Genomic DNA, 12,512 nt, shown 5'->3' with positions numbered 1-12,512 from the left:
CCCTGCACTGCATGGTTGAGTACATAGTGCATAGGTACATAGTGTATGAGTGCATAGTGTATAGTGCGTCATTTGGGATGCAGCTTATGTTTTTCATTCAAATTCACTCTTTAGGTTTATTTAGACCTTAAAAGATTTATTAAGGAAATGTGTTGATTATTTCACAAAAATGGCACATCTCCTCAAACAAATGATACATTACATCATTTCAATATTTGGTGTACATGTTGACACAGGAATAGGTGCATTAGTACAGTGACTCCTAATCAAGCCAGATTTACATCATTTTTGTTTAAGCCTCAACATACTTTTTCTTGATTGTTCCATGAAACAATGTTAGGATATAATGTAATATAATCTGAGGATTCGGTTTTCTACATGTTTATTCACTCATTTTTTAAGAGCCAAATGTCATTTTAAAATTGAAAGTTACCAGAAAAACATGCACTTCAGTACAGAGCAACAAACAAAAACCGTCACATTTATGTGGGATAGATATCTGTGTCAAATCCATTCTTCCATGGCCTTGAAGGAAACTCGAGCCCACTTGCTGTGGCAGGAGATGAATGGTAGGGAAGAACCGTCAATCCTGCTCTGGCTCTTGGTATTACCAAACTGTTTTCATATACACATCCTATCACAGGAAAAGTTAAGACAAGAAAACATAAAAGATTTGAACCTTATAGCAATTTATCATATTGGCAATGTCTTACCAAGGTCGGGTCTTGTGATAGTCATTTGATGTTGACTGGACTCTAAGGAAACCGTTGAGCTCTGAGTTGAATTAGACTTGATGGATCTCACAGATGCCATGAAAGGAAACGTATTTGGTGGATTGTGTTTGTGTTTGGGAACCACAGTTGCAGTTTGGCTCCATTCTGAAAACAATCAGGAAGTTAGTGTTTGTGTTTTCCAAGATTGTTACAGTTACAAGAAAGAAATTTGTGCTTTACCAGAGTATTCCTGCAGCTTGAAAGCACCGCAACATAAATGTATTCTCCATTGCTTGCATACATTTTCCTTCATGAGACAATGGAACACAAAAATAAAGAATCCTGGAACAAATCACAACATATTAATGGACTAGATCCTAAAACTGAATCTAAATGAATTGTATGTGCTCTTTCTCACCTTGAAGACTGTTCAGTATGGAGAACAGGTAGAGGAGGAACACTTTAACAGGACCCCAAGCGAGAAAAGCCACAGACCAGGTGAGACCCAATAAGAAGGTAAGGCTCACCACTGCACGCAGGTCTTTCAAGATCCCACTTCGGGTGCCAGCCGGTTGATTGACTTGCATGTTTCGGATCTGGATCAGAACCACTAAGAAGATGGAACCATTGCACAGTAGTATGAAGGCTATGTAGCTCACTACTGACACGTAGAAAACCACATCATTTTGCACCCAGCAGCTGAAAAAGATATGAAATAATTCACTTTCATTCGACATGATGGTAATGTAAAGTTATTTCTTATTTGTAATGTTGTTCTGTCACGATTTTCATGAAAAATCAATCATCCAACTTCACTAACAACATTTCCGAATCATCCAGTGTCATTTGAGAATCACTCATGGTGTTCATGCCATATGCATCTCTCTTTATAGCCACCACCAAGCCACATATAATAAGCGGAATCCCTGTACAAAGACATAATGGATGTTAAGCAGAGATAAATGAACGATTTGAAAACATAAATATGTCTCTAAACGTTTAAATGAGCTTAAATGTCTCACCCCAGCCAAGCACGCAGAATTTCAAGATGTATGAGGGCACATACACATTGAAAACTTTAACCAACGCAAAGTACATATTCACAGCCCCCAAGCCCATCCAGGTGAAGGAAGTCAGTAAGAAATAGTGTAAAGTCACTGCTACAGCAATGCACAGGCCATGGATGCCCAAAGAAGAAATCCAGGAGTTCAGCAGGAACACCAGGTTCAGTCCCAGTAATGCAAGAGACAGATTCAACAGAATTTTGGATGGGTAGTCTCTTCTTAACTTCCTGTATTAAGATGCAAAGTTAATAGCAAAACAATGTAACATGAGAAATTACCTATAAAATGTACATTTTCTTGTAAAACATTTAGAATAGATATGAAAATGATGGCATTGGGTAGAGCGAGGTGATTTGAGCCTGCGGGGAAGTTGAGCCACCCCTTTTTTCTAGGCAACTTTAAAACAAAATTGGTTATGTGACCACAAGTTATCCATTTTACTCACCCTGTGATGGAATGTCCATGGAATAATTGGTAACTACATTTAAGTTAAAAAAACAGTTTTTTTGCTGTTCAAATAACATGAGAAATTACCTATAAAATGTACATTTTCTTGTAAAACATTTAGAATAGATATGAAAATGATGGCATTGGGTAGAGCGAGGCGATTTGAGCCTGCGGGGAAGTTGAGCCACCCCTTTTTTCTAGGCAACTTTAAAACAAAATTGGTGATGTGACCACAAGTTATCCATTTTACTCACCCTGTGATGGAATGTCCATGGAATAATTGGTAACTACATTTAAGTTCAAAAAACAGTTTTTTTGCTGTTCAAAGTGATTTTTGTATGTTCAAGGACTCATGCTTCTTGTGTCTGAACAATTACAGACAAATCTGAAAAAATATCACATGTGTTTGTGCTTTAGGAGGTTAATATATGAGGCTATACTGTTAGCATGATGTTAGCTCTAAACTTATGGATGATACAAGTTTGTTAAAATGGTAGTAGTGGGGTAATTTGAGCCAAAAGTCCTGGGGTAAGTTGAGCCAGTGGCTCACCCCTTCTTATGATTATAAAGTATTATTTTACTGTAATTCTACATTATACTTCATTAATTTTAAACATTTTTGATTTTGTTATTTGTTTTGAACTTGATTTTGTTCTGAAAATGTTAAATAGGCCTTGTTTATGAAAATTGGCCATTGAAGTTTTTTATGAAATTGCATTTCCCTGCAACATCTATAAGTGGGATGTTAAGTTCTATTAAGCCCAGTTCTGTAAGGTCAATTGCAGTCAGTTTTTATGTTTTGAATTTTATTTTGTGCTGAAATGTTTAAATAATTAAAAAAATGCCTTCAGAGTTGTGAACTGTATCTTTAAATAAAATGTTTAGAAGTATAATTCCATTATCCAAACCTCTTTGTCCTTATTAGGGTTGTGGGGAGCTGGAGCATGAGCCACAGGTAAAGAAAAACCCTGGATGGATGGTCAGTTCACCACTAGGCTCACATATAGATTTGAAGAAGTCATTTTTATTGAATTTCTCTTCCTTTGATATAGCATGAGGTGAAAATGTTCAGTTTTACTTCAGCATAATCAATGGCACAGCTTAACTTTTTGTGGCTCAACTTGCCCTCTCCCTATCCTCAATTTACCCTGCACTGGGGGCAAGTTGAGCCAAGAGACCACTTTTTTTTTTTGAAAGCCATATTTTGTAACAAGTCTTTAGATTAAAAGTGATTATTCCCAAGGATGCACCACATCCTGAAATTTAAATACAAATTTAAGTTGGACCCATTACTGTCGTGTGCTCACTTTAAACACACCATAAGTAAAAACTGGCTCAACTCACCCCATTCTCCCCTATATGGGGGTAATGCAAGAATGCTGCATTGCCATATATAAACATAAATTATAAATTACATCTTACTCTAAAAGGGTGTATGTTAGCACTGTGATCCCAAGAAAGCATGAAGACACACCACAACCCATGTATGTAATAAGAGTGAGGATTCGCTCATTCTTCTCATCAATGGGTGTTCTGGACACATCCTTAAATAAAAAAAAAACTTGGCTTAATAGACATTATTGAGACTACAATATTCAATGCACATATAAGTAATTGTAATTGAGTATCAAACACAGAATCATGTTGTACCAGCAGCACTCCAAAGTGGGTCATGTGGTCACACAGACAGGTTGTGTAATCATTGCTGCTATTATATGTCCAGCACCCCTTTTGATTCCATCCACCATATCCATCTAAAATAGAGCATGCACAAACCCACCCACTCATGAAATATAGCACCTAATGTGAGAATAATATTAATGAATAATATTATAATATTAGATAATAATAATATTAGAATAATAACTTGCCATTCTTATTGAAATCCCAGTAGACACACTGGACATTCTGGTCTTTCTGTCAAAGGTAAAGACAAATTTAGAAATAATTTCTGCCCGTGTATTTTTGAAATTCCTGGACATTCCTAAGTACTACTTACTTACTTTCTTAGTTGTTAGATGGTGCAGAGTGACTGCAACGTATTCTTTTAGGTTTTCAGTGCGTCCTGTGGCATTAGTCACACTTGCAGACACCACGTAAGTGTTCAGTCTTTTCCCATCTGGGTCATTCTGAGACAAATTCACAAATGTAGTTTGTCAAAATAATCTAACAGTGAGACAGACAAACTGTAAAATGAACATCTGCCACTGACGAAGTAAGATGAAGTCACCTTTGTTTGAAAGAGAGTTGGAACTCCGTAAAACTGAAACTGAACACGGGGGCTGGTGTTGTTTATGATGGGGAATCTCTCTTGTATTTCAGAGGGCAGAGAAATGAAGGCCACTGTACCATCAAAAGGCTCTCGGTTGATATAAATCTATAGAAGAAAAGCATAACGTTTGATCATTGTGTGATGATTTATATGCTTCATTACATTATATTACAATATAAAACAGAAATTCAAACTTATTGGCCAAATAAGCTCAGTTTCTCTGAAACATTCAATGGTCAATTCTTGATTATGCTTAATTTATAATTATTACATAAATAATAAATTGTATATTATATTACATTATATAATATTATTATAACGTATGCAGAGTGTTTAAAAAGTTCGGGGTTGTCACCGAGGCTGCATTTATTGGATCAAAAATACAGTAAAATACTATAAAAATTATTTTATATTATAAATATTATAATATACCATTTTAATTCATATTTGAATGTAATTTATATTTAAATGAATTTTCAGCATCATTACTCCAGTCTTCAGTGTCACATGATCCTTCAGAAATCATTTTAATTCGCTGATTTGCTGCTCAAGACACAATTCTAATTATTATAAATGCCGAAAACAGTTGTGCTGCTCAATATATTTTGCCTGCTCAAAATTGAGTATCAAACACAGAATCATGTTGTACCAGCAGCACTCCAAAGTGGGTCATGTGGTCACACAGACAGGTTGTGTAATCATTGCTGCTATTATATGTCCAGCACCCCTTTTGATTCCATCCACCATATCCATCTAAAATAGAGCATGCACAAACCCACCCACTCATGAAATATAGCACCTAATGTGAGAATAATATTAATGAATAATATTATAATATTAGATAATAATAATATTAGAATAATAACTTGCCATTCTTATTGAAATCCCAGTAGACACACTGGACATTCTGGTCTTTCTGTCAAAGGTAAAGACAAATTTAGAAATAATTTCTGCCCGTGTATTTTTGAAATTCCTGGACATTCCTAAGTACTACTTACTTACTTTCTTAGTTGTTAGATGGTGCAGAGTGACTGCAACGTATTCTTTTAGGTTTTCAGTGCGTCCTGTGGCATTAGTCACACTTGCAGACACCACGTAAGTGTTCAGTCTTTTCCCATCTGGGTCATTCTGAGACAAATTCACAAATGTAGTTTGTCAAAATAATCTAACAGTGAGACAGACAAACTGTAAAATGAACATCTGCCACTGACGAAGTAAGATGAAGTCACCTTTGTTTGAAAGAGAGTTGGAACTCCGTAAAACTGAAACTGAACACGGGGGCTGGTGTTGTTTATGATGGGGAATCTCTCTTGTATTTCAGAGGGCAGAGAAATGAAGGCCACTGTACCATCAAAAGGCTCTCGGTTGATATAAATCTATAGAAGAAAAGCATAACGTTTGATCATTGTGTGATGATTTATATGCTTCATTACATTATATTACAATATAAAACAGAAATTCAAACTTATTGGCCAAATAAGCTCAGTTTCTCTGAAACATTCAATGGTCAATTCTTGATTATGCTTAATTTATAATTATTACATAAATAATAAATTGTATATTATATTACATTATATAATATTATTATAACGTATGCAGAGTGTTTAAAAAGTTCGGGGTTGTCACCGAGGCTGCATTTATTGGATCAAAAATACAGTAAAATACTATAAAAATTATTTTATATTATAAATATTATAATATACCATTTTAATTCATATTTGAATGTAATTTATATTTAAATGAATTTTCAGCATCATTACTCCAGTCTTCAGTGTCACATGATCCTTCAGAAATCATTTTAATTCGCTGATTTGCTGCTCAAGACACAATTCTAATTATTATAAATGCCGAAAACAGTTGTGCTGCTCAATATATTTTGCCTGCTCAAATATTTCCTTTGGAAACCGTGATACATTTTTTCAGGATTCTTTGAATAGAAAGTTCAAAAGAACAGCATTTTTTTGGAATATAATTTTTTGTAACAATATAAAGGTCTTCACTGTCACTTTTCGATTAAATTGAATACATCCTTGCCTAATAAGCATAATTTCTTTAAAAAAATAAAATAAAAATTCATACTATCCCCAAACCTTATATAAAAATTAAGTTCCACTAGTTTCATGAAGGTGCTGTGCATGTGTGCTCACCTCAGGGTTTAAGCCTTTGTTAGTGGATGAGACTCCAAAGGTGAGGTGGTGAACATTTCCTTGGTCAATATTGACCACTGATATTGCTAAGGCAGAAGCTGTTAAACTGACCGACTCTCCAGTGAACCATAACATCTGGTCTCCAACAGACTCTGTGATGTTCAGAATACTACACAAATACAGGGAAGGGTTTTTTGTTTACACGGAAGGTATAAAAATCCACCTGTAAAACCCTCTCACACAACACCAGACCTAATTTAATGTATATTTACGCACAATATATTTCACTGTTAACCACATAAACTAAATCATTTTCCGTATTTGTTTGATTTTTATTACTATCATTGTTTAATAAAAATCAAGCAAATATATTAAATGAACACTCAGAGTCTCACATACACACACCTGTTGGTGAAAGGCAGCAGGTTGCTGTCAGACTCCAAGATGTCAGAGGTGATGTTGATAATGACCTCTCCCAGTGGAGGTGTGACCACGCTAACGTTAATCACATCGGCTAGTTTATCCAGTACCATTGAGAGCTCGTACTCATCCAGATCTTTGTTCTCATGTATCAAATCCTCAATCATGATCAGAATATCTTCTGCATTGTCTAATAGGGAAATGCACAGAGAGTGTTTTTAAGATGTGCCCATATATTATCATACGTTTGGATCATATAGATGCTAATGTGTTAAAACAGATTACTAACATACTTTTGTCTTTGCTGTGAATGAAATGATGCTTTTATGTTTAATTCAGTTCACTTCTGTTTATTTTAAAAGAATAGTTCACCCAAAATTAAAATTTGCTGAAAATGTTCTCACCCTCAGGACATCCCAGATGAGATTTGCAAAAATGTAGCATTACATCACTTGTTCACCGGTGAATGGGTGCCGTCAGAATGAGAATTGTGATGTTTTTATCAGCTGTTTGGACTCTCACTCTGACGGCACCCATTAACTGCAGAGGATCCATTGGTGAGCAAGTGATGTAATGCTAAATTTCTCCAAATCTGTTCTGATGAAAAAACACACTCATCTACATCTTGGATGACCTGAGGTTGAGAACATTTTTTAGCAAATTTTCATTTTTGGCTAAACAATTCCTTTAACAGGAAGCTTGTGTATCTAATTTAAATTCTGTGAAGGGATTACCATTAGTGACTGTGATGTCCTCCAGATCTGACACACTGTTGACCACAACCTGGCATTGCCCCAGGTCTGGAGATTTCCAAAGAGCATTGTTAGAGTTTGCACCTAGAAAACTGTTGGGAGAGAAGGGTGAGACTGTCACAGTTGATAAACCTATCAAACCATTAATTACTTGGATCACTTCCCCCCATTAACTATTGCAAATTGTTCAGAGCTGCTTGACTCCAAGATACACAACATTATATAATGCTGTTCAGGTTCGGGTTTAAAACCTGCTCATCCATTTTATGGCTGTAAATAAACCTTGAACGACTGAAACATCATGGAAACACAAGAGATTGCTTTCCCTCTGCAATGAAATCGATCATACAAACTGTTCTGACATTAATGATACTACTATATGGAACATACATGTGATTAATTGGTTTACAGCAGCCCCTTCAAATATTAAATCAGACGCTTCCTCTTTTTAGAGTTAGTGATTAGGAACAATAACCTAGTGGAGTGTCAAAAGATTTACAGGCTGTCCATCAATGTCTCATTAAGTAGAACAGACAGGCAACTATGAATTGGAATTGTTAAATGATTTAATGCAATTATTATCATTTGATTAAAGATGAAGTGTGTAATTTCCGTGCCACACCAAATGTACTTGTAATTGGCTGTTTGAGATATTGGCTCAACTCTTCCTGGAAGAATGCTTTCCAGAATTTTTGCAAATTGAGAAAATGTAATTTTCCCTTTAAAGTTTTCCATAATCAATGTTTGTGTAAGTAAGGGAAAGAATTCTTAAAACTTGTGAAAATAATGTTTCATGACTTAATAGGAGCATAGGAGAACGTTCTTAGAATATTAATTAGTTAGATGGGAATGCTGGGAATTATTTTTGCATTTATGTCTGGTGCTGCTAGTAATACAGAAATTACATTATTTATCGTTAAGCGTCATATATTTTGGTTTGGTTTGTATCACGCAGTATATTTAAAAAATATTTTCAAAATATATTTCTTTAAAAAAGTATGAAGGAATTTTTCGAACATCAATTCTATTTAGGTAAAAGTGAAAATTTTCAAGAGAGGCTCTTACCATTGTCTATATGCTGTCTTTTCAGGGTTTCCCACACAGGAAAGCGAAACGATGAGCTGAACCCCAAACTGGGGCCATTTGAAAAGCCCATGCCTGGTGTGATGGTTGTGCTCAGGGCATGGCTCTGTTTTTAGCGAAGAAGAAAGATACATTCCGACAACTCTGTGTGTGGTTACACAATTCAATTTATTTAATAATGTAATTAAATTCCTCAGTCCATATTACAATGAAAGAGAGGTATGAAGTACTGAGAATGAATCATGATCTGATCCTCCCATCGTCTGGTCAGATGCAGCACATACCAATATAAGAAATGAAAATGTCCTCGGGTTGGGCATATAAGAATACTGCTCCACTGGTGTATGGTTTCTCCAGAAGTCTGTCAATCAGGTTTATTGTCTCTGTGATGTTTGAGGAAGTTTTTACCTGGGCATGAAAGACACAGCTATGGCTGGGAACAAGCCATATCAGATAACCCCATTAAAACACATTGTATGTTCACGACAATTATTGTTCACTATTGTTTACTTTTCTTCAACTGCTGTCTTGTAATGAACATCTTACCTTGTTACTAAAAGCAGGGATTGCTGCCAGACAAACGAGCAAGATAACAGGATATATATTATACAAGATAACACAAACACACACACACACAACACACACACACACACACACACACACACACACACACACACACACACACACATATATATATATATATATATGTACTTTTTTTATTTTAATGTTCATTTTAGTAGAAAAAAATGAAAATTGCTGTTAATATCTGGAATCATGTACCTTTCTATCCAATTTAAATGACTTTGTTTCCACACTGCAAACACAAATCAGACATGCATGTTAAACAAATTCTACAGTGTGTCTTGTGGTTTGGTCTGTTCTCTGCAAAAACAACAAGACTGACTGACCTTCGTTTTCGTGCATGTGTTGAGGAAGTCAAGATTTTTAAGTGCAACACGTCTATTCCTTTACTAGAAAGAGTTTCATGAAGCTGTAGTGATGATAAAAAAACATCTGTGATGTGATACTGATGTTGAGATGTGATACTTTTTTCTGGTTTGACATGCAACACATTTGGATAATTTTAGGTTTTCTTGGTTTAATATCTTACCCAGGTTGTAATTATGCTCTCAGGGTCATCAGAGCATATGATATTCACACTGACATTGACACTGAAATAACTTTCTATATTCAAGACAGAGAGATATTGTTAAATAAGCCTTATTTTGTAAAAGCAGTAATTGCACATAGAATATGGTTTTTTAACACAAACAAAAAGGCAATTCTTGACCTGATATGTTTCCTTCAGGTGAAATAGTAGAAGAGCATGCAGTTGTATTTAATGTAAGACTTGTTGTGGAGGATAAAGCAGTTGTTTCTTTGATTGTCGTGGAACTTCCTGCCAGGGTTGTTTCCATTAATGCTGTGGAGGTAGTCACTGTTGAAAAAAATGAAGAGATAAACATTCCTGGGTTTGAATGCATATATGCATGTTACAGTCCATAAGAGAGAAACTGATACATAGTTGCTGTACAGACTTCTTGTTGTTTCTGTTGAGGATGAAACAACTTCTGTTGTTATTGTCACTTGATTGGGTGTTGTGCCTGTTGTTTTTGCAGTAGTGATAATTTCAGTAGTTGTAGAAGTCAGCTGAGGAATTGTGGTTGTTGGTGTTTCAGTTGTACGAGGCAAAGACTCAGTCGCTGTTATGGGTGGGTTTGTGTCTGGGTCTGGCAAGAGATCATCTATAGAGTAAAAAAATTTAAATAAATAAAAACATTAATAAATGTACTGGTATTTGTTAGCTACACCAGAAACATGCTTGACTTTGCTAAAGGACGAATTTGTGGTTTGCATGGAAATTATGATATTTTTGTTTTCTACTTAATTTTTTAAAGCATCTTATCCATCCTGGATCTGACTTACCAAGAGTATATATGAAGATGAAGTTAGCATCTGTATGTATTTCGTAGCGGTCAATTTTGTAACGCTTGGCGAGGATCTCAGTGAGTTCATTCTGTATTCGTCCTACATCAGCACTAGGAGTCACATTCAGGTGAGCCAAGCAGTCAAACCTACAAAGATTCATAAGGATGACATTATCAAACATTTCTCAAATTTTTAATTGTAATTTTTAAATTGATCATTAATAATGCATGTTTTTTTCTCCATGAAAAAGTAAATAAATATGCCAAAACTAATAAATTAAGGGAAAATTCTTTTAGAATGGAGAAAAGAAGCAACTGAGAAGTGATCCTCACTGGCTGAGTCCAGGACTGGTTGCCCACAGTTGCATGGTTCCCCCCTGAAAAGAGACATTTATCTTGTTAGTTTGATGAGTATGTTTCATGATTTTTAATTTTATACAGATCTATACAGTCTTAAACGAATACTTCACCCAAAAATAAAACATTTGTTGAATGTCATCAGAACAGATTTGGAAAGATTTAGCAATATATCACATGCTCACCAATGGATACTCTGCAGTGAATGGGTGCCGTCAGAATGAGATTAAAACATCACAATAATCCACTAGTAACCCACACGACTCCAGTCCATCAATTAATGTCTTGTGAAGTGAAAAGCTATGCTTTTGTAAGAATCATGATTTAGATATTTTTAACTTTAAATTGTTCCTTCTAACCAAAATCCATAAGTTTCCTCATCTAGTGAAAAAAATCCATTCCCTGTTGTCCTCTAACATCAAAATCCACCAACATATTCGTTTAGAACAAACATGGACAGTTTTTTATGTAAACAGTGCTTGACCTGTGCACATTTATCTTCTGATTCAGATGAGACATTGTTTTTCAATGAAGAAAGCAATATGGAGAGAGGACTCTTATTTTAGCTGGAAGCAATAGAAAAATGTCTTAATGATAGTTTTGTTTCACACAAACAAACACGCATCTTTTCACTTCATAAGACGTGCTGTGATATAATGCAACATTTCTCAAAATCTGTTCTAATGAAGAAGCAAACTCATCTACACCTTGGATGTCCTGGAGGTAAGTACATTTTCAGATTTTTATTTTTGGGTGAACTATGTAACTGACGAACCTTTGCATTTCCACTGGAGCGTGTAAGAACGCTGTTGAAAGATAACATGATTCAATTTGGATTCTGGCCTGAAAAATTTGAATATATTTATAAAGTTATTACAAGGTCTTACCTTCCTAAAGGAAACACTTTGACTTTATACAAATATATGTATGTCGGCCCCAATTTTAACTGTTCTAATGCTTGTGTCAACTTGGAGAGGAAACATATAAAAATATTATTGACATTTTTTCTTGGTACTAGCAGCAGTAAAAATTCAATGTGTGTTTTCTATAGCTCACCCACTGACGTGCAACTTCTTGAGCATCGCAATTGTTTGTTTTGTTTCCGTCTTCACGAAGGATGACAAGCACTAATTTTACTTCATAATAGCGCCAGTCTGCAACAAGAGGGAATTGTGTCAGATATAAAAGAGTCCAATAAAGGGAACATATACAAGGGAACTATTTTTTGAAAGCATTAAGAGTTACAAATTCCTTTTTGTGGCCCTATTATATGCTTCATAAACTGTAGTCTAACGCAAAACTAACCTAGCATTAAAAATAGAGGATAGA

General features: G+C 35.1%; 2 protein-coding genes across 2 annotated transcripts; both read right to left on the bottom strand.

The window, feature by feature from the left end:
- Positions 1 to 482: 482 nt before the first annotated feature.
- On the bottom strand, positions 483 to 6,633 carry LOC107701092 (adhesion G-protein coupled receptor G2-like). The gene is made up of 14 exons (XM_016503023.1): positions 6,610 to 6,633; positions 5,726 to 5,872; positions 5,499 to 5,624; positions 4,455 to 4,601; positions 4,228 to 4,353; positions 4,096 to 4,141; positions 3,875 to 3,978; positions 3,647 to 3,768; positions 1,736 to 2,004; positions 1,534 to 1,639; positions 1,132 to 1,412; positions 954 to 1,055; positions 714 to 878; positions 483 to 634 (listed from the first exon to the last, which is right to left on the bottom strand). The coding sequence occupies exons 1-14, from the start codon at positions 6,631 to 6,633 to the stop codon at positions 483 to 485; spliced, it is 1,917 nt and encodes a 638-aa protein (XP_016358509.1).
- Positions 6,634 to 7,750: 1,117 nt separating this feature from the next.
- Positions 7,751 to 12,019, bottom strand: LOC107701091 (endochitinase A-like). Its single transcript, XM_016503022.1, has 12 exons — positions 11,959 to 12,019; positions 11,160 to 11,203; positions 10,825 to 10,973; positions 10,437 to 10,643; positions 10,190 to 10,336; positions 10,010 to 10,083; positions 9,807 to 9,889; positions 9,679 to 9,712; positions 9,445 to 9,467; positions 9,183 to 9,331; positions 8,881 to 9,004; positions 7,751 to 7,907 (listed from the first exon to the last, which is right to left on the bottom strand). Exons 1-12 carry the CDS (start codon positions 12,004 to 12,006, stop codon positions 7,751 to 7,753), a joined length of 1,239 nt encoding a protein of 412 aa, XP_016358508.1. The 5' UTR covers positions 12,007 to 12,019.
- Positions 12,020 to 12,512: the final 493 nt, after the last annotated feature.

This window comes from Sinocyclocheilus anshuiensis, unplaced genomic scaffold (assembly GCF_001515605.1).
Source record: "Sinocyclocheilus anshuiensis isolate Anshui unplaced genomic scaffold, SAMN03320099.WGS_v1.1 scaffold907, whole genome shotgun sequence".
Taxonomy (NCBI): Eukaryota; Metazoa; Chordata; class Actinopteri; order Cypriniformes; family Cyprinidae; genus Sinocyclocheilus; species Sinocyclocheilus anshuiensis.
This window is presented reverse-complemented; position numbering and strand designations above follow the sequence as displayed.

Coding starts and splice junctions, on each gene's coding strand:
- LOC107701092 (XM_016503023.1), bottom strand. CDS start 6,633: ATGCACAGCACCTTCATGAAACTA. Junction 4,602..5,498: donor ACCATCTAACAACTAAGAAA/GTAAGTAAGTAG, acceptor TTTCTTCTATAG/ATTTATATCAACCGAGAGCC. Junction 1,056..1,131: donor CATACTGAACAGTCTTCAAG/GTGAGAAAGAGC, acceptor GATTTGTTCCAG/GATTCTTTATTTTTGTGTTC.
- LOC107701091 (XM_016503022.1), bottom strand. CDS start 12,006: ATGTTATCTTTCAACAGCGTTCTTACACGCTCCAGTGGAAATGCAAAG. Junction 11,204..11,958: donor GCTCCAGTGGAAATGCAAAG/GTTCGTCAGTTA, acceptor GTCTCTTTTCAG/GGGGGAACCATGCAACTGTG. Junction 9,468..9,678: donor CATTTAAATTGGATAGAAAG/GTACATGATTCC, acceptor TTTGTCTGGCAG/CAATCCCTGCTTTTAGTAAC.